The sequence below is a fragment of the Trichosurus vulpecula genome, chromosome 9 (genome assembly GCF_011100635.1).
Source record: "Trichosurus vulpecula isolate mTriVul1 chromosome 9, mTriVul1.pri, whole genome shotgun sequence".
NCBI classification, from domain to species: Eukaryota; Metazoa; Chordata; class Mammalia; order Diprotodontia; family Phalangeridae; genus Trichosurus; species Trichosurus vulpecula.
The window spans coordinates 41,682,812-41,704,703 of record NC_050581.1 but is presented as its reverse complement, the minus strand read 5'-3'; the positions used below and the strand labels follow the sequence as shown (position 1 = coordinate 41,704,703).

The window sequence follows — 21,892 nt, the reverse complement described above, 5'->3', positions numbered from 1 at the left end:
GAACACACACAAATCTACTTACTTGTTGTGTTATCTTTTTTTAAATCTGAAGGGGGAGAAGGGTGAACATTAAAAAAAAGCGAAGAGTTTGTTTTCCAATTATTCTGTGAGAACTCATTAAGAAATATAAATCATTTCTCAGCTTTACAGTATGTAGTGGGAAAGCACAGATTTCCCGAAATCACCCCAGATGTTTGGGATGGCCACATGATCACTTATAAGGTTCGTTATGGCAACTTGGAGGTGATCAGCTTTGTTTGATGAGGTCAGCAGTTTGAAGCACATGGCAATGGGGATTTTTGCTTAAATATCTGCTTCAAGCTGCTCTGGAGAGGGTTTTTTTGGTTTGTTTTTGTTTTTTTTTTTTAAAGGGGATCTTAGTCCTTCCCTCCCCTGACTAGGTCAACCCAGGGCAAGTCTTAGCTCTTTCTCTCAAAGTTCCAAAGAAAGTTACTCAGATCTTGTAAAGAGCCACTCTGACGTAAGGCCGGACTCCAGGTAAGGATGAAGCCTCCAACAGGTTTTGACTGAATTCATTCATTTTTTACAATGACCTTTGAAACTAGGTATTCAAATTTTCCTTTTATCTTGAGGGAAGAAAGAGTTAACCTGTAACCTGGCTCTCGAAACACACCCCTCTTAGTCTCTTCTAAATATTAAGTAAAGCAGGGGTTCTTAATCTTTTTCTGGAGGAGTCATGGATCCTTTTAGTATCTGGTAAAGCCTGTGGATCCCTTCTTAGAATAATATTTTTAAATACATGAAATAAAATGCATAAGAATAAACAGGAAACCAATTATATTGATACAGTTATCAAAATATTTAAAAAAAATTCATGGACTGCAGCTTAAGAACCCCTGAGACAAGAGGATTCTGCATTACCTAAATGTGGCACTGATGTACAAGCCATGGGCTCCCTGTGCATGCTGGGAAGCTTGGTGCATTCAGGCAAAGTCAACAGATGCAATCCAGATTTGTACAGGCCTTTGTGGGATTTTTCTTCCAGTGTCAACCATTCCTTTGTGCAGAATAGATCCTTTACAGCCAGGCAGTGCTCTCTAAAACATTTTATGGAGAACAGTGAGAGGGACTGTTTAGCATTTAAGGTATAATTTATATACTGTGTTTTCAAAACAACAGGGCAGTGTAGCTGATTCTCATTCCAAAAAGGGTTTTGAATTCATTCTTTTATTCTAAGTTATAGGAAGCTTTATTGGGAACACACAGTCTTCCATCCTGGGTATTCCAGTGGCATAGCTTGGTTTTTCAACACAAGTAATTCTACAGCCCAGAATTACAAAGCAGGGAGTATCTATAAATATGGTATAAAACAAGGCTATATGTTTGCATGGAAGCGCCAAGGTCAATCATTTTAGAAGAATGTTGAGAAATAATTAGCTTCAGTAAATAGATTCTTTTAGAATTAGGATCACAAATCTCAGAGGCCATCTGAAATTTAGAGAGGTTATAAATTATGACTAATGTCATGGTCCTAGTAAGTGCCAGATGCAGGATTTGAATCTAGTTCCAGCATTCATTCTGCTGACCTACTCTGTGTCTCCATATTGCCAAGCTTTAATCTGGGACAGCAGTTCCTGGGTTCTTAATTTTTGCTAGCTGCATTTTTGATTCTCCCTTCAGGATTTTGACCAATATCCAAAGGTTAGGTCTCTCAAAAGAGCACAGTACAGTGGCAAGAACTCTAACTCTGGAGTCTGATGATCAGGGTTCGAATCTGATCCCTAACCCTCTCCTGTGACTTTGAGTGAGTCCCTTCAGATCTCTGGACCTCAGTGACCTTGTCTGTAAAGTGAGATTGGATTAGATGGCCTCTCAGGTTCTTTCCAGCTCTGACCCTAACCCTAGGTTTTCTGAATCTAATTCTCTTTCTTCTACATCATATGCCCTCTTATCTCTACAACTCCATTTTGCCCTCATATTGAAATATTTGTGACAGTAAAAAGCTGCAAACTGCTTAAATGTCCACAGTAGAGGGCTGGCTGCACAAACTGTGATAGACACAATGTCCCAAAAATTTTAGTGCAGTTTTAAAAGTGTGAAACAAAATTGCACCAAGACCTTTGGGTACCCTAACAGAGTGCTTATGGTTCCAATGAGACTGACAAATATGAGGAATATAAAAATGTCATAGTGCAAAATTAAGAAAGCAACATCAGAAAAAGAGTTTGTACATAAATAATGCCTACTTATTTTTTGTGTAGGTCTGGATTTGTGTAGGTCTGGATCAGTGATTTTATTAAAATAGGGAACGCCTGATATGGAAACTCCTTCCACTAAGACAGATCAGCAACTCTTCTGTCATTTTCAGTCATGTCTGACTCTTCATGACCGTATTTGGGGTTTCCTTGGAAAAGTGCTGGAGTGGTTTGCCATTTCCTTCTCCAGCTCATTTTACAGATGAGGAAACTGAGACTGACAGGGTTAAATGACTTGCCCAAGGTCGCATTTGATCTTAGGAAGATGAGTCTTCCTGGCTCCAGGCCTGGCACTCTATCCACTGTCCTAAAGTCCTAGAAGGTGCCTGAGTGACCCAGCAATACAGTTTCTAGGGCTGTATCCCAAACAGATCATAAAAATGTGAAAAAGACCCAAATGTACAAAAGTATTTATAGCAGCTCTTTTTTTGGTGGCCAAGAACTGGAAATTGAGGGGATGCCCATCAACTGGGGAATGGCTGAACAAGCTTTAGCATATGAATGTAATGGAATACTATTGTGCTATAAGAAGTGACGAGCAGGCAGACTTGAGAACAACGTGGAAATGGAAAGACTTGTATGAACTGATGCTGAGTGAAGGGAAGAGAACCAGGAGAACACTGTACACAGTAACAGCCGCAGTGTGTGACTTAGATTGACTTAGCCCTTCTCAGCAATGCAAGGACCTAAAACAATTCCAAAGGACTCATGAGGGAAAATGCCATCCACATCTAGAGAAAGAACTATGGAGTCTGAATGCAAATTGAAGCATATTATTGGCTCTCTTTTTTGTTTTGTTTTTTTTCTTTCTCATAGTTCTTCCCATTCATTCTAATTCTTCTATACCACATGACTAATGTGGAAATATATTTAAGAAGAATGTATATGTATAGCCTATATTGGATTGCATACTGATTTGGGGAGGGGAGAGAGGAAGGAGGTAGAGAAAATTTAAAACTAATGGAAGTGAATGATGAAAACTAAAAATAATTAAATTAATATTTAAAAAAAGAAAGAAAAGAAAAAGAAAGTTGCCTGAGGTACTAAAAGATTAAATGTTTGCCCAGGGTCACACAGCTACTATGTGTCAAAAGCATGTCTTGAACTCAGGTCTTCCTGACTTTATCCATTATACATGCCATGGTGCTTCACATGCCTTTCTAAAAGAGTGTGTGTGTGTGTGTGTGTGTGTGTGTGTGTGTGTGTGTATGGAATAAGTAGACAGATATAAAGAAAATGGAAAGGGAACACCAGAGAAAGTTGTTATTGGATAATAGTTTGTGGATGTTTGTTTTAAAACGTCAATAGTTTTAAAGTATGCCTGATTGGCTTTGTTTCAAGCCCATATAAATGATTGTTTTTAAAACCTCTTTATAACCTAATGAATTATTTGCATCAAACAGGTGTCAGTATTGTTGAGTGCTGTGGCAATCTGATCCGAGGACAGTGTAATTGGTTAAAAGCCCTTGAGTCACTTTATAAGCATGATAACTATCCCAGCATCCACAGCAATGGTGATTGTGGGTTACGATGGGGTGCTGTTGACAAGGTTGGGGAGTAGCTGTCTTCACCTTCCTTTACTAGGTTACACCTTTTATTTATTATAGGCAGGGAATCCTCTGGTTACAGATGACTATAGGGCTGCAGGACCTCACATGAACTGATTGGAAGATAGGAAATAAGCCCTAGATGGGGGAAATCCAAAACTTCTGGCAAATGTGGGACATTAACGGACAGGTTCTGCCTCTTGCCAGTCAGGTCACAGAGAAAGTGGTGGTAGGGGATGGAGGAGAAGTATGTGCCCACAGTACTCTGTACTCTATCGCTTGCAGGCCTGAGCAAGAATATATTTTGCCTGGAGCAGTTCACATTCATAATGTGCTTTCCTCATAACCATGTATTAGGGCAGGTAGAGCAAATGTGATTATCTCCATCATAATTTTTTTTGTCTGATCCTATGGTTTCATTGGAATAGGAGGCTCTTCTTGAGCTAACTCCATCTCCCAGTGCAGATAGATCAATGATTGTTTTGCAGCTTATAGTCTTAGACCAAGTGGGGATCTCTGAGATCTCTGAGATGGGTCTTGAATTGAGGTCATCCTGACTCTCTATCCATTATACCATGTTTTTTCTCCATTAGCGAGATCATTTATGCAAAGAGTTTTTCTTTTTTTGGATGGAAGGCGGGGAGAGATGGTGGTGGCAATCAGGGTGAAGTGACTTGCCCAGGGTCACATAGCTAGTAAGTATATGAAGCCAGAGTTGAACCCAAGTCTTTCAGACTCCAGGGCCAGCGCTCTATCCACTGCACCAAATCTTTTATTTTTAAAAATTATATATTTATTTATTGGAGGGGGGAAGGCAGGGCAATTAGGGTTAAGTGACTTGCCCAAGGTCACACAACTAGTAGGTGTGTCAAGTGGCTGAGGCCAGATTTGAACTCAGGTCCTCCTGACTTCAGGGCTGGTGCTCTGCTCCCTGCGCCAAAGCACTATATACATTTAGGGGTTACTTTACAGATGATGAAATGGGCTTAGAGGTAACATAACTAGTAAGTGTTAGATCTAGGATTCAAATCTAGCTCTCTTAGCTTCAAATTTGGTGCTTTACCCACTGCCCCAAAGTGGACTTAGAAGGAGGGTCCTAGAGTTTTCTTGATGATCCGTGATAAATGGAATGAGTAACATGGCGAGGCAGCAAGGCGTATTGGATTAAAGGCTGCCTTGGTGTCAGGAAGCCCTGGGATGGTTCCAGTCCTGTTTCAGTGGCATCTAGGTAGTTCAGTACATAGATCACGGGGCATTAAATCAGGAAGACCCGAGTTCAAATTCAACCTCAGACACTTTCTAGTTGTGTGACCCTGGACATGTCACCTAATCCCTGCTTGTTTTAGTTTCCTCAGCCATAAAATGGGGATAATAATAGTCCCTACCTCCCAGGGCTGTTGTGAAGATCAAATGAGATAATATTTGCTTAGCTCAGTGCCTGGCACATAGTACGTGCTCCTCCCTTCTTCCACCCCCCTCTCTCCTTCCTTCTTTCTTTTCCTCCCTCCTTCTTTCTCACCTCTGACATCAAACTGAGGAAAGTCACTTAACCTCACACTGTCCGCAGAAAGCTCTCTAAGACTTTAAGTTGCAGATGAGTGGTGGATGATCTGCTGCAGTGAAGGGAGTCTCCACACTGGGAATTCACTACCCTGATGAAATTACAGATGTACAACCTTATTCCCCACCCCTGTCCAAAAGAATCACCATAACATTATTTTTCATATTTAACAGTACAGGAAAACTCTTTTATTCTTTTTCTTCCATGACCAGTCAGCACCACCTGTCATTAACACAGAAGGCTTAATAAACCTAATTTGGAATAGTATTGATGGGCCAAATATACTTTGTTCCAAACATACAAAAGCTTGTCATTTGGTTCTCTCTGGCTCACAACTTCTGCTTTTATGAAATATCATCCCTGGTTTCTTCTAGTAAACATGTATATGCACATACCAACCAGTGGAAAATCTCTTACCTGCATACAGGCTTAGGAGCTGGTATAAATCCAACGTGGTTGCACCCCTGAAAGACGTGGTTACAGAGTAGAGACTCCATAGCTGGCCGACAGAGCGAACTCAGTTCCTTCAAGTCATTCCAGATGGTTTGGACAAGAAGCTCTTGGGTGTCCTCTGGGTCCCCATAGGTGGAGTTGTAGAAAACAAGGTCATCCTTTGCCAAGACAGCCCTGCAAACTTCCCCTCTATAGGTACTGCAGTAGCCTGGATCCTCTTGGTGCAGTTTACTGAAAAAGTAATGAACAAAGTTTCCAAGCACATGCAGCTACTTGACATTCGGACTATTTTGTTACAAATATGTATCCTAGAGGCAGGAGAAAAACCAGAGAGCCAAAAAAAAGAGCCGTGCCAATATCTACTTACTGCAGTCATCACTTTACATATAAGATTGGAATTTGTTTCAACTCAGTATTTGTTACATGACAGCATTTCCTACCTAGGGTCCATAAACTCGAGTTTTTCTATATTGATAACTATTTCAATATAATTGGTTTCCACAGAGAGTTGACCTGAGATCCAGGAAGACCTAGGTTCAAGACCTAACTTTGACACATCCCAGTTGCATGGCCCCAACAAGTCACTTAAATGCTCAGTTACTTTATGAAACTCTCTAAGACTGTAAGTTACCAAGAAGGTGCGGACTTGTGTTGGTAAAGGAAATTCCTTATTCAGAACTCCTGATATAGATCCAGTCCCTCTGTTGTGTGCAGAGTACCATCATAGGACATAGAGGAGATAAGGAGTAGAAACAAAGCTCCTGCCCTCCTAGACTTTACCATCCAGTAGGCGGGATATAATACATGTAAAAATGGTTATCATACAAAATAGTATGGGGGAGAAGAAAGAAGACATTCCAGGGACAGAAAAGATTACAGAGACAAAAAAAAAAAAAAGCAAGGAATGTATGTGAATGGTAAATGGTACAGATTGGCCACAGGGGACAGTCTGTATATGAGATAGGTTTGAAAGAAAGGGTGGTGCCGGATTGTGAAAGTTTTTGCATACCAAGCTAAAGATTTGAATTGAACATAATTTAACATAACCCATTGAGACAGTGTATTGCTATATTCATTGAGTTCCCTAAAGATAAATTAGGAGACAGTCAGATGACATCTTGCTGCTCTCAAGGAGTTCCAGTCAACAGATCCAGATGATTTGTATCCTAAAGTATTGAAAGAACTGGCAGATGCTATTCTGAGCAGCTGTTGATGATCTTCGACAAATTTTGGGAAAAAGCAGAGGAGCCGCAGAACTGGAGAAGGGAAAAATGTTTTCCCAATTTAAAAAAAAAAAGGAAGAGAAATCTGCAAATTACTGAGCAATGAACTTACTTCTATAGCTGGCAAGATTTCGAGGAAACATTATTAAGAGAGTCATAGCTAAGCACTTAGAAAGGGAAGCAATGAGCACTAAAAGTCGACTTGGTTTACTCAACGAACAGTGATGCCAGGCTAACCTCATTTCCTTCTTGTTAGGGTTACTACATTACCAGATAAGGGGAATGCTGTTAATAAAAAATATACTTATATATCAGCAAAACTTTTAATAATTTCTCATGGTATATTTTGAGTAAGGTGAAGAAATAATTATTTATTATTATTATAAATTATTATTCATATAAGGACAAATTATATTACAGTTAAGTGGATTTGATATTATTTGAATGGCCAGACCATTCAAAGAAAAGTCATTAATGGGTTGAGGTCTAATTGGACAAATGTCACGGATCCAGGAATCTGCCCTTGGCCCTACTCTGTTCAACATTTTTATCATTGACTTGAATGCAGGCATATATGTATACTGGTAAAATTTGCAGAGGACAGGGAACTGAGAAGCTGAACTAACATACTGTATGGCAGAACCAGGGTCCAAAAATATACAGTTTGGAATAATGGGCTGAATCAAATAAGATGTGATTTAATAGAGAGAAAAGTAAAGTTCTGTTCCTGGTTTTAAAAAAAAAACGACTTCACAAATAGAGGATAGGGAAACATGGCCAGACAGTAGTTGCTTTGAAAAAATATTTAGGGTTTTTTGTGGACTATAGATTCAACATTCCATTTAAAAAAATTATTAAGTACTTACTATGTGCCAGGCACTGTGCTAAGCTCTGGGGATACAAAAAGAGACAAAAGACAGTCCCTACCCTCCTGGAGCTTACATTCTAATGGGGGAGACAACATGCAAACGAATACAAAGCAAGCTATATACAGGAGAAATAGGATATAATTAACAGAGGGAAGGCACTGGAATTAAGAGGAATTGGAGAAGGTTTTCTGAAAGAAGTGGGATTTGAGTTAGGACTTAAAGGAAGCCAGGGCAGTCAGTAGTTGGAGTGGAGGAGGGAAGGCATTCCAGGCCTGAGAGACAGCCAGAGTCATGGGTCAACATCATGACCCGGACTGTCATGTGGGCAAGGGACTGTATTTATTGTGTCTGATCCTAGAGGGCAGAATTAGGAGCACCATATGAAAGCTGTAGAAAAGCAGATTTATTTCAGGCATGGCTAGTCTTTCTTGTTTGTTTTAAGCAATTATAGCTATTTGTACTGAAGTGGAATGATCCTCAGACTGGGGCTGGACAACACCATGATGGGATTTGGTAGAAGGGATTCTTATTTTGCTTTGACTAGGCAGTCTATAATCTCCCTTCTGATTCTGTGCCTCACTATTGCAAATAGTAGAGTTCCAGAGCAGGAAATTTGGTTAGTACAATCTTACTAATGCTAAATATTCAGAAAGTGACTTTAATGTAAATGACTTAGACTGTTCTCTCCCTGTAAAAAATGGATCTCTCCAACCATGATGGCACATCCCAGGAAAGGATATAACAAGGGACAAAAGAATGAGTATTGCCATCTTCATTTTAAAGTAAAGATGCTGAGTCAGAAAGAAATGAGGGAGATTTGTTCAGGGTACCACAGTGGGCCAGCTCTACTGCTGAGAATCAAGTTACCCTTCATCCACATTCCATGCAATGTGTTGTCTCTCCTTAATCAGAAGGAAATCTCTGTGACAACTTTCCAAAAATGACTTGGGGTGCTTTGGTTTCTTTTAGTTCTAGTGGCTGGCTATACAACCCCACGGCACCTGGCCAAACCACTATCTGGTTCCTTTGCTCTGTGGAACTTCTTGCAACACTGTGTGCTTGGTTCAGTTCCACAGGGCTTGTGAAAGGGGTCAGGAAGCAGGCCTCTTGTTACAAGGCCACAATCTCGGATGTCCTTCCTAGTTGCCTGAGCCTCCCCCTGCCACTCCCAATAAGAGGTTTACCTTCCCTCTACCTTTCTATATGAAAGGTATATTCTTTAAGCCTTCAGTCTCCCAGCTCACTGGGGGAAACTCAACAATCAGTTTCCTTGAAGGGTCACTCAGTGTAATTCCCTAGCTCCTGTCCCTCTCCCATCCCTACCCCTTCACTCCAAGGTTAATATTCTCATAGCTCTTAGCCAGGATTTGGACAGAAAATGAATGCAAAGCATTCCCATTGATTTCCACAGTTGTCATTTGCAAAGTGAGAAGAAGCCGAATCCTTGCCCAATCAAAATGGATCTTCTATGTGGAACTCAGTGTCTCTGCCAGGGAGCTGGGGAGCAGCAGTAATCACAGCAGCTGTCCGTGTTGCTCATTCCACCAGTTGAACGGAGGTCACAGAGATCAGTTCACAACATGCTTGCTATTTTGGAATGGTCAGTGGCACTATTTGTTAGCTTTGCTTTCCTCATGCTCTAAATGTTGCTCACCAGCCCTCTCAGGGCTTTCTACCTACCATTATCTTTTACTTCACTGCTTTCTTTTCCCATCCCCCAAATCTAGTGGTTGCATAGTAGGGAACAACAAACCAGTGCTGACTTTGCTGAATGAACATTCCTGGTATTTTCAGAGGTACCCAGGGGTCTTTGACTGTCTCTTCATCTTTCTGTTATAGTGTATTACTTCTTGTTTTTACATCGCATAAAACAATGCTTTCTGTCCTTGCTTCTCTCCCTGAAATCCTTTTCGTATGCCTGTAGAACACCCAACACTTTACATTTAGCTTCACAACTGGAAGAGACAAGAGCTGAGGGAATTTATTGCTGCTGACACTCATTTGGCCTTAAATCTGATACTGCCTTTTTTGACAGCCCTGGTATTGTCACCTTGTCATTAAATTCATTTTGTTATTCACAGATGGATAGCCCAAGTACTACCTCGGTACCTCTGAAATGCTAATTTCAGATGGCTCTAATATGAGAAAATATGGGAAAATGTAAACAGGATGAGAAAGCATGGCAGGGTTACAAGACTAGCCATACTAACAAGACAAAAAGACCTTTATTGGAAATTAGCCTTAAAGTTTCTGAGGGAGAATTCTTTTGGGGGCTGAGAAGACATTGGAAAGTCATAGTGATGATAAGGGGGAAAAGCTTTAATTTTTAAAAAAGATTATGAGACATGAAGGAGAAAAATCAGGAAGAGGGTTTTAGAGGAATGAATAAAAAGAGATAGACATTTTGAGGAAGAAGCTATATTGGATGTGAATTTTAAAGAAAAGGATATGCATGTCAGAATGGCTTCGTTGGGCCAAAATATATCAAATCAATATTTTATAATAACTTTTTGGTGACATTTATATCCTGGGGAATAAAATTGTATTTGGTTCTTTAATTAAAAACATTTTTACAAAGCATTTTTTTCCTTTTCATAACAATTCTGTGAGGTAGGCAATGAAAATGTTATTATTCCCATTTTATAGATAGGACAGCCAAGGTTGGGAAGCTGGGGGACTTTCCCAGAGTCATACTCTTGAGAGTTAGAGGTGGGAGTCCAACCCAAGTCTTCCCAATTCTGAGGCCTCTACTAAATCACACAGAGATCATGGATGTATTAAAGTAAGTACAATAGAATTTAACCTCCTTAGCTACCAGATTTGATTATAAGTTCATGGAATATAAAAACCATTGTGTAAAGTTTTGACTGCACCTAACACAGTGCTATGCACACTGTAGGCACCAGTGAATGAAGGGGAGCTCTGTGAGTAGAAACTAGGAATGATCCTGCTGTATTCAATGTGAAGTTGTCTTTATTCATCTTCAGGGATGAAATTGTGGCAGAGAGAAGAACGAGAAAAAGCATTTTAAAATGCATTTTCACCCAAAGAATAATGTTCTCATTGAGCAATTTTCTTACCTCCACGCTATGTGAACAGGAAAGGAAGGCCCCACAGGCAGCCACCAGATGAAGGAGGAAAAGAGAAAAAGAATTAGTGAGTTCTTGCTTTCTTTGTTCTATTACCACTAGATAATTTTTAACCTTTTGAGAAATTTTGGCTCTAAGTTACTGGAAGATGTGGGTCACAGTGGAAATTGTAGTGCCTCTGGAGTCAAAGGACCTGGATTCAAATCTTGCCTTTGTTGCTTACATCCTTTATGCTCTCAGGCAAGTCATTTGACTTTCCTGGGTCTCAGTTTCCTCATCTGTAAGGTGAGAAGTTATACTAGATGGCCTCTGAGGTCTCCTATAATCACAGATCCATTTAAGGCTTGTCCCTAGGTTGACACATGAGTTTGGGAGAAAAGGAGCAATGAGAGGGTCTTGGCCACCCGAATTCTTGATGATCTGATGATTATCAGTAGGTAGAGTTAACCTTTAGTGTCATCAGTATATACTGATTTTGTAGGTGGAATTAATTTCCACCTATTCTCCGCACCACCAGGTATTTTTCACCAATAAAGATGGGGTGATCACTGGAAGGAGAGGAAAAACAAGGAGAAGTAATATAATTGTTGTGCCCACAGTTGTGAACATTGGCAGCACTGTAGCCCACGGCATTCTTCCTCCCTGTGGGCATTACGTTGTCTAGCATGAACTGCCACAGTCCCTTTCAGACCTTCTGAAGACTTCAGGTGCATTACTGGCTCAAGCAGGTGTAGATCTGTTGCTACCAACCTCTATTTATTTCCCACAAACATGCCTCTTCCTTCCCTTGTCTATCTACTTATCAACTCTCTCTCTCTCTCTCTCTCTCTCTCTCTCTCTCTCTCTCTCTCTCTCTCTCTCTCCTCTCCCCCCCCCCCCCCTTACCCTTCTCCTTGCCTCTTTTACAGACCTGTATTTTCATCATCCACATAGAGAACTCCTAGTTAGGAACTTCCTTTATCAAAACAGATTAGCACCTTCCATGAATCTTAGAGTCCTAAAACATTGCTTGGCACAATGAGAGGTTAAGTAACTTGCCTAGGCTCATCCAACCACTATGAGTCAGAGGTAGTCTTCCTGACTGTGAGGCCAGCTTTCTATTCACGATACCATGTTGCTTCCCTATTGATTCTTCTTCATTTCCTTTTCACCAAGCATAGAGGAAGTTCAGGACTGTCTAAGAAGTAGAGGAAATTATATAAAGAAAAAATAACTCCCATTTTCTCCTCAGAATCATAGAGAGTAGTTGGGTGCAGGGTGAGGAAATTCTTTATACCTCAGAGCTGTGGTTTAGTTTCTTTTTTCTGCCTTGCTTTGGGTCTTAGTCCATTGCCCTGTTGCTTTACTATGGAATGATGAGAAGTTGCCCCTCAGCGAGTTGCAAAAGGCCTCAATTTAAAGATGTCCAATACTTCCCTCAGAATGGAAAGCTGTTCAGAAGTCACCACCATTGCAAATTAATGTTCCCCCACGATTTTCAGAGCTGTTTCTTCAGTCACATTTCCCTCTACTAGAACCTTGGGAGTTTAATGAAGTTCTTTCATGTGAAAATAAGCATTCTTACCAACAAATAAACAGAGCTACGATTTGGAATTTCTTTGAGCTTATCTAGAAAAGTCAGTAAAATAGGCTTAGCCTTGTTATGTCACTGGAAGAAAACTATTTAATGATTTTTTTTTAAAAGGAAGTTTGTCTTTAGTACCTAACTTTGAAAGTTGGCCATTAACATCTTTCTTAATATTTCAGATTCTAAACATAACCGTGTGTGTGTGTGTGTGTGTGTGTGTGTGTGTGTGTGTGTGTGTGTACACATACTATTTCTTTTCTGGAGCTTAGGTCATGGTTGAATTTGGAGTTGGAAAAAAACTTGGAGGCTCAATCCCACCTCTTTTTACAGATGGGAAGCTGAGACTCAGAGGTTTGTTTTTTTTTAAACAAGTAATAACTTTAATTAATGTAAAAACACATCTAGCACAACTTTGCCTAGCCATCATAAGCATTAACTAAGCAGCCTTAAATGCTGAAGAAATAAATGTTGTTCATAGAGTCGATACATTCAAATAGCTTCGAAAAATTCACTTAACCTTATAAATACAAAAATTAGTTCGCTATCACAGAACTCTTTACCATAAATTAAATAAACAAGTGGGCCCCTCTGAAAATTCAGTGCCAGGCTCAACTAAAGTGAAAGGCATGTTACAATTGCATAATTGTTCAGCAAGCAACTCCAATACAGAGATTTCATGAGAAGCTTGGTGAAGGAAGAAACAATTCCTGCCTGCAATACCAATTTATTAAATTTTACCTTTTGCCTGTTTCTTAAACCCACAATCACGTTTCTTGCAAAAACCATTTTCTTTCTAATTCATGTACTAATTACATCTAAAAGAAACTAAGCTAGTCCAATTCATAATATACTTTCATGCAGAGTTCAGGTGAGGTCTAAAATGTTGTTGGTTAAGAAACAAGTTCTTTATGTACACATGCAGTTGGAAATCACCGGTTTTTCAATATAAGCAACAAATCAAAGCATTTTGAAATACATTTAGGAACAACTAGGTGGCACAGTGGATAGAGCATTGGCCCTGGAGTGAGGAGGACTTGAGTTCAAATTTGACCTCAGACACTTATTAGATATCACTAGCAAGTCACTTAACCACAAATGCCAAGAAAGAAAGAAAGAAAGAAAGAAACAAAGAAAGAAAGAAAGAAGGAAGGAAGGAAGGAAGGAAGGAAGGAAGGAAGGAAGGAAGGAAGGAAGGAAGGAAGGAAGGAAGGAAGGAAGGAAGGAAGGAAGGAAGGAAGAAGGAGGAAGGAAGGAAGGGATAGACAGACATTCAGGGGTCATATAAAGCAGATGTAGAAATCTTGTTTTAGAACTGAGACTGTTCACAAAGTAAAGATACTTTGTGCTTTAGTGACAAGTAACATTCACTCATGTTCACATTAATTTTACATACTGAACCTTAGTGAAAAATGTTGAAATGGAGCAAAAAAAATCCCGTTCCTAGCATCCCTGTGGTTTTTAGTGGATTTTGCTCTTGATCTTCTGTGGTTGACAAGATTGGCTTCTGACAAACCTCCAAGGCAATTTTTTTCTGATATGGATCTTTCTTGTTTAAGAACATTCATTCATTGAAACTTCTTAAGAGGGTTTCTTTACTTAACCCTTTTACAATCTCTTATTGATGAAATGTGGACATACTGAGGGTCTTCAGTGTTCAGCGTTCAAGCCAGTTTTAGGTTGTGTGTGTTGGAAAATGTGGACAAGGTATTCAAAATACAGCTTGTCTCCAATTTTTTGTATTAGTTTGGCCAATTCAGTTTGACTTCTGGACTTGCAGGTTGCTGATGCAGAGGATTGGGATCACTCTGCAGGAGTGATACAGATGCCTTCTCCCTAGGCTTGGGGAGGCCTGGCCTTTAGACAGAAAGGGGCAGATCGATGACAACCTCACCCATGAGTCTTGCTCTGAAGGGTACCTGGTAAGCAAAGAATGGTGCTGGGGCAGTGGCCACGGAGGAACACGTGACATAGGCAAAATGTGGCAACTGGAAGGAGACCTAAGCAGTGTCTCTCAGCCCCAGAGACTCTAAGTGACTTGCCCAAAGTCACATAGTGAAAGAGCTAGAAAAAGTCATTTGTTCTTTATTCAAATCCAGCACATTTTTTGGTTGCCCGTATAAACTAGTCTGTTTCTGGGGAACCTCCAAATAAGATATTGGAGATAGATTTTGTGGCCATTAACCTTTGTATGTCATGGATCCCTTTGGCAATCTGGCAAAACCAATGGACCTCATCTCAGCATGATGGTTTTAAATGCATATAATAAAGTACATGTGGTTAAAAAGGAAACCAATTAAATTGAACTACAGTTACCAAAAAACAAATTAAGTTCATAGGCCCCGGGTTAAGAACCCTTTTATAAAGGGGAAAAAAACTCTACCTTGAAGGTAGATTTAATAATTAATAATTAATTTTAATTCTAATTATTAATAATTAAATTTATTTATATAAATTTCAAATCCATTGAGCCTATCAAAAAATGTGAACACTGTAAGACTGGAAGGTTGATGTGGGGGATGAGGGGGAGGAGATGGGAGTAGGGGATGGGAGGAAGGAAAGAGACAAGCAAGCATGCTTATTAGGTGACTAAATTTTGCTAGGCACCATACTAAGCAATTTTCAAATATTTTCTCATTTGATCCTCTCAACAACCCTGGAAGGTAGATGCTATTATCCCACAATTTATAGTTGAGGAAACTAAAGCAGAGAGAGATTAAATGACTTTCCAGGGTCACATAGCTAGTAAGTGTCTAAGGCTGGATTTGATCTCAGGTCTTCCTGATCTAGCACTTTATTCACTGTACTGACACACACATTGTGTGTGCATATATGGATACGTATATATGTATGTCCGTGTACATATGTATATGCACACATATATATGATAGATATGATATATATAATGTGCGTGTGTGTCTATATCTATATCTATATCTATATCTATATCTATATCTATATCTATATCTATAGAGAGAGAGAGAGAGGTGGAATATAACCATAAAAACTGCTTTGTGTTCCAGAGATCAGATCAATAAGGGAAAAATACTGAGTTTCATTATCTTGGGCAGGGTCTATGGTCATCCCTGAGGAAGACTTAATAATAGGAAAGTAATTCTCTCCCCTATCACTGAGTCTATTTATTCTGATGCCCCCTATTCCAAGACTATCCCCAGTACAAAGACCTTGGAATGTCCTCATAAAATCACAACATTTTAGCATTGGCTGGGACAGCAAATAGTATTTAAACCAGGGTTTTACTTATTTCGTGTTATGGACCCCTTCTCAGAATAATGTTTTTAAATAATTGAAGGAAATGCTAGTTTTCAGTTAGAGGTTAGTGAAAATAAATGTAATTTTTCCCCCTGTTCAAGTTCATGGATACCCTGAAATCTATGCATGGATCCACATTAACAGCCTTTAACCTAAACCAATCCTCTCATTTTATAGATTAGGAGAGGCACAGGGAGTCCCATAGTTAATACACAGTAGAAGTAGGTTAGAAGTTGGGTCCACTGACCCTTGGTCTAGTACCCTTTCTCCTATATTATGCTATCTCCCTCCCGGAACCCACCATATTTCCGTCAGACTGCCAAGTGGTTCTCCTGAGGACAAGGAGAACATTTTTTGCCAAATATCCCCTTCACATTGACCTGGTTCCAAATTTAGGATGCAACTTGAGCCTTTGGGAGCTAGGATTTAGGGAAGAGGGGGTAAGGGTGAGGAAAGTAACTTCCTGGTTCAAAGGGATTCAAGACGCTGCTCCTCCAGGTTCTCACACTTCAAGCCATGCTTATGAAAGAGCCTTTTGATGAGTTACAGCAAATGGGAATGTGTCAGGAACATGTGGCTCTAATTTCCCTCAGGCAATACACCGGGATTTGGGAAACCAGGAGGAAAATGCCTAGTGAGATGTGAGTTGTTTTATTTTTATTATTGTTGTTGGCATCCAAACCCTCAAGAAAAAAAAGCCCAGTCAGAAATGTCTTCTCAGGCACTTCTTGCTTCCAGCTTTTCTCATCTCCAGTTTCCTTACTAGAGTGAAGATGAAAAATGAACAAAAATATCCCGAGACGGAAGGTTGTATAAGATCTTCCTTTGGCTTTTTTCAACATTGCCTTGCATGCATCATCACTTTGGGAAAATGATGTTAGGTACAGGGGTCGTTTCCTAATAGAAGCCTATATTTCTGATGGGCCTGCCATTTTGTTCATTTGATAGAATCAGATTAAAGGCATTTCTGAATCTACCCCGGGGCACACACTGAGTCATTGCCCTTTCCACAGGGAAATTTGACAAATTGAATATTATTACATGGATTGATGATACCGTTTTTTTTTTTAGAATTTTGCAAAACATTTTACAGATTTGCTCTCATTGGACTACGTGAACAGGAAAGGAAGGTTTTCCTGCTGCTTGACTATGGAGTGAGAAGTTACCCCTCAATGAGTTCCAAATGGCTTGAATTCAAAAATGTTCAATGCTTCCCTGAGAATGAGAAGTCACCATTCTCAAAAGTTCATGTTCCCTCTTGTTTTCTGAGCAACTTCCTTGGCTACGCTTCCCTTTTCTCATTGTAGAACTTTGGGGTTCTAAATAAGTTCTTTTATGTCAAAAATGTCACCAGAGGAAGCTGAATGAGCAAAGAAAAGAGAAGCAACCGTTCTGTGAGGTGGCTACTACTGGAATGAACCTTCCGATTTTAGAGAGGAGGAAGCTCAGCAAGGGCAAGGGATTTCCCCAAAGTCACAGAGCTAGTAAATATCAGGGGCAGGATTCAAATTTGGGACCTTCTATCCACTTCACCATGCTATCTCATTCAATACTTGTATAGGGCCATCTTCTTAAATGAGATTCTCATTTCTTAGGAGGGGCCTGGTTAAAAATACATATGTACATACATACATGCACAATACACATAAATACACATTTATATGTACATAGGTCTCCATATACATACATGTGTGTATGTGCATACATATATACACACACATGTAAATCTTGTTTTTCCCAAGTGAATCTGGTGATATATCATCATCTTTATATGTTGGTTTGGGGGTATTGTTTTTGCATTATATTGCATTAGGTTTCATAGATCTAGAAGGAAGGGGACTCAGAGGCCATCTAGTCCAACCCTCTCCTCTTAAAAATAAGGAAACTGAGTCCCAAGGAAGTTAAGTGACTTGTCCAAGGTCACAGAAGTAGTAAGCTTCCAAGACCAGATTTGAATCCAGGTTCTGTAACTCCAGTCAGTGGTCTTTCCACTACATCTGATCTGCTTCTGTGTGAAGTAAGACACATGGAGGATGGATGGAGGAAAGGTGCGTCATTGTTTTCCCATAATCCTCTCTGTTTAGAGAGACTTGAATTAGTATCCCTGAATGAAGTTCTGTGATAGCTCAGGGGATGCCTGGAGAAGACAGAGACTGACATACTTTACCTAAATGGGAGGAAAGCCTTTTTACTGTGTGACGAACATAAAGAATAGTTTACTGAATGAACGTTAAACTGTTTGTTTGAGATGAAAGCTTTGGGGATCCAAAAGGCACTTTAAGGCTGCACATACTTGAAGGCTTGTTGCACAATGAATAGAATTCTGGGCCTGGAGTCAGAAAGACCTAAGTTAAAATCTAGCCTCAGGCACGTATTAGCTGTGTGACTTTGGGCAAGTCACTTAACCTCTGTTTGCCTATTTCCTTAACTGAACGGGACCTACCTAGCAGGTTTGTTATAAGGATCAGAAGAGATATTTATAAAGCATAATGCACATAGTAAGTGCTACATAAATGATTTTTCCATCCATTTATCTTCCAATGTTCCTTAGTCCATACTGGACTATCACTATACCCCATATCTCAAGGGACAAAATTAGCTGGAAGAGCTCCATCCTGAGACCCCAACACTGATGGGCGGCCCAGTGATCACAGAAGAGCCAGGAGGTCTAAAGAGAACTCTCTCTCTCATCCTCTGTGCAGAGTGGAGAAGCCAATGGCTGCCTTATCATTGCAACAACAGATAGCACCATCCAGGGTCCTGGGCGTGAAGTCAGCATTCTCAGGGTTCATATTGGGCAGAACTCTGGCCTGCAGCGCTTTTGGAGACATGCTCTGAGCACCAGGTGAGTTTTCCTAAGCCTGACACTTCCTGTTACATAAACACTTTACATATTTGGTAATCCCATGCATACTTTGAGAGACTTCTTGGGTGAGACATATCACAGATTCACAGAAGCTGGGGTTTTAAGGAAACTTGAGAAATAATCTGTCCCAGATCCCTGCCTTTAGGAAAGTAAGAACTTCATTGCTCTCCCTTTTTTTAATGAGGCAGCTGAAGCCAAGGAAAAGATGTTACCTAAGCAATGTCACACAGCTAGAAAGCATTAGGGGAAGGATATGAGAGAAGTGGGCCCTCAAAGTCCTGCTTTTCCTACTACATCACTGCATTTTTAGTTTGGCCTAGGTCTGTGATTTCATTAATTCTGACTAGGTGAGGAAACTCCTATTCCCAATGTGCATGGGAAGAAGCAACTATACTTCAATTTAGAGCCTCGGACAGTAGATACAGGGAGGGAGGAAACAAGCATTTTTAAAGTGCCTATTATATGCCAGATAGGGCAGCCAGGTGGTGGATAGAATGGATAGGCAGTGGATAGAGTGCCAGGCCTGGAATCAGGAAGACTTCTCTTCCTGAGTGTAAATCTGACCTCAGACACTCTGAGTGACCCTTAACCCTGTTTGCCTCAGTTTCCTCATCTGTAAAATGAGCTGGAGAAGGAAAGGGCAAACCACTCCGGTATCTCTGTCAAGAAAACCTCAAATGGGATCACAAACTGTTGGACACGACTGAAAAACGACCGAACAAAAATGTGCCAGGTACGGTGCTAAGCGTTTTCCAAATATCATTTCCTTTTATTCCCACATCAATCCTGAGAGGTAGATGCTATCATTAACCCCATTTTAGAGTTGAGGAAATTGACATAAACAGAGGTTAAATGAATTGCCCAGGATTACACAACTAGTACCATGACTCCAGGCCCAGACCTCTATCCATTGTGTCCTCTACCAACGAGGCCATACCTTCTCTGTAATTTAGAACTCTAGAGAGTTGCCTTGGGCACTGAGATTAAATATCTTTCCCATGGTGACAGAGCAGTTTGTCAGAGGCAGGACTTGAATCCGAGTCTTTCTCACTCAAAGGAGGCCAACTTACTATTCACCATACTCATTGCCATTCTGAGGTGGTTTTTTTATTTGTTTTTTTTTTAAATAGGGAATGGACCTGGGATTTATTTGGTACAGGAAATGCCTGGATGAGGAAATTCCTTCTACAAATACAAGATGGCACCTTAAGCAATTTATAGTTTTAGAGGGTTGCCTAGAAAACACAGAGAAGTTAAGCTGCTTGACTGAAGTGAGACTTGATTCCTGGTATTCCTAGTTCTGAGGATGACTCTCTATCCAATAGTAGGCTAGGTTAACTTTTTTTTGTCAGTCAGTCAGTCAATAAACATTTATTAAGCACCTATTATATGCCAGGTACTGTGCTAAGCACTTTTCCCCCATAGTGCCTTGCACATAATAAAGGTTTCATGCGTAACCGTTGACTTATTGGGATAGGCATAGAGACTGGGCCTGTGATTTCACTGCTATGGGGATCTTCCTGGTGAGGAAGACCTCCCTACCAATACAACTTGGCATCTTCCCTGCAATTATTATTTTAGAGACTTGCCTAGAACCCTGAGAAAAGATATCACTTGCCCAGAGTCACCCGGTGAGTATGACTCTAACCTAATTCTTCTTGACTTTGGGGTTGACTCCCTAGCTGGTATGCCCCACTGCCTCATGGTAGTTTTTATTAACCTTAAAATAAAACAAATATCATACATATCCCTCTTTGTGATACCTTTGCTAGGCTAATTCCACTTTTCCCCACAGTGGTGCATTGATTCTGCCGTCTTAAGGCACCTTGGTATAATAGAAAGAACTCTGAATTTGGAGACAGAAGATTTGGGTTCAAATCCTCATTCTGTTACTTCCTGGCTGTGCCACCCTGGGCAATCCTCTTAGCCTATCTGGGCCTTGGATTCCTGATCTGACAAAAGGAGGTGGTTGGATTAGATCAGGGTTTCTTAACCTGAGGTATGTGAACTTAATTTTTATAAATAATTTGATAAATATTTCAATGCAATTGATTTCTTTGTAACCCTAGGTATTTTTATTTTATGCATTGAAAAATATTGTTCTGAGAAGGCAAGACTGCTAAAGGGATCCATGACTGACAAAAAAGGTTGAGAACCTCTGGATTCAATGATCTCTTAAAGCTCTGGCCCAAGGTGGATTTGTTCATAAGCTAAAGGTCTCCTGATGCCTAACAATGCAACACTACAGTGAACACCTGACAATTGACTATGGCTAGACTGCTGGGTCTGGAGTCAGGAAGATGACTTTTCCTGAGTTCAAATCCAGCCTTAGACACTTCCTAGCTGTGTGACCCCTGTCAGGTCATTTAACTCTGTTTGCCTCAGTTTCTTCATCTATAAAATGAGCTGGAGAAGGAAATGGAAAAATACTGCAGTATCTCTGCCAAGAAAACTCCAAATGGGGTCATGAAGAGTAGGGCATGACTGAACAACAACATGGATCCCTGGATGGTTTCCATAACACTGAGCAAGGTAAGAGGATCTGGTTCTAGCTATTTTCAGATGACTTTGAGGTGGAATGGAAGTCATTAAAGAAGTTTCCTTTTTCGTGGAAGGCTTTACACAGATTCCCCCAGGACTTATCCGTCAAGGGAGCCACACATAGGCCCCCAGTGACAGGTGTATCAACCTCTGAAGTGTAACCAAAGAGGAAGAAATGGGACGGGGGGAGGAGGGAAAGGGAATTCATCCCAGTGCAAGAGGTTGCAAAACACAGCCATCCCTTCCCTCCTCTTACACCACTGGATGACTGCAAAATGTGAATGTGCAAGCTTGAGCTGCCAGGCATACCTGATATGCTGATGGTGGCTGCAGCCTTCACGGTACTGAATTTCTCCCCATGTTTGTTAGTAGCTATGCAAGTGAACAGGCCTGGCTTGGTGATCAACAGCTGCAGCTGAGAATCAATCACTCGGTCTTTCACACTTTCTAGAATGGACCCAGCAGACACCTGGCAAGGAAAGCAGACAAGGAAAAAGAAGTAGGTCAATAAATTAAAAATATACTGCATCACTGAACTGAACTGGCCTTTGGAGCTAGAAGACCAGGGTCTAGCCTAGCTATGGGTCTCTGGGCAAATTATTTAGACTAACACATTTTCTTTATCTGTAAAATAGGGAGAATGATGCTGATACTACTGACCAAACAGAATTCTTGTATTCTTGAAATTTT

At 40.3% G+C, this 21,892-nt stretch overlaps 1 protein-coding gene across 2 annotated transcripts in view; it reads right to left on the bottom strand.

Annotated features, from left to right (window-relative positions):
* MUSK (muscle associated receptor tyrosine kinase) overlaps positions 1–21,892 on the bottom strand; it is a 208,486-nt gene that overhangs the window by 29,033 nt on the left and 157,561 nt on the right. For both annotated transcript variants that reach the window (XM_036739041.1, XM_036739042.1), the window contains 3 exons: positions 21,512–21,671; positions 10,950–10,956; positions 883–1,058 (listed from right to left, as the gene is read on the bottom strand). In XM_036739041.1, the coding sequence (XP_036594936.1) occupies positions 883–1,058; positions 10,950–10,956; positions 21,512–21,671 (343 nt within the window). The remainder of the gene's footprint in view (positions 1–882; positions 1,059–10,949; positions 10,957–21,511; positions 21,672–21,892) is intronic.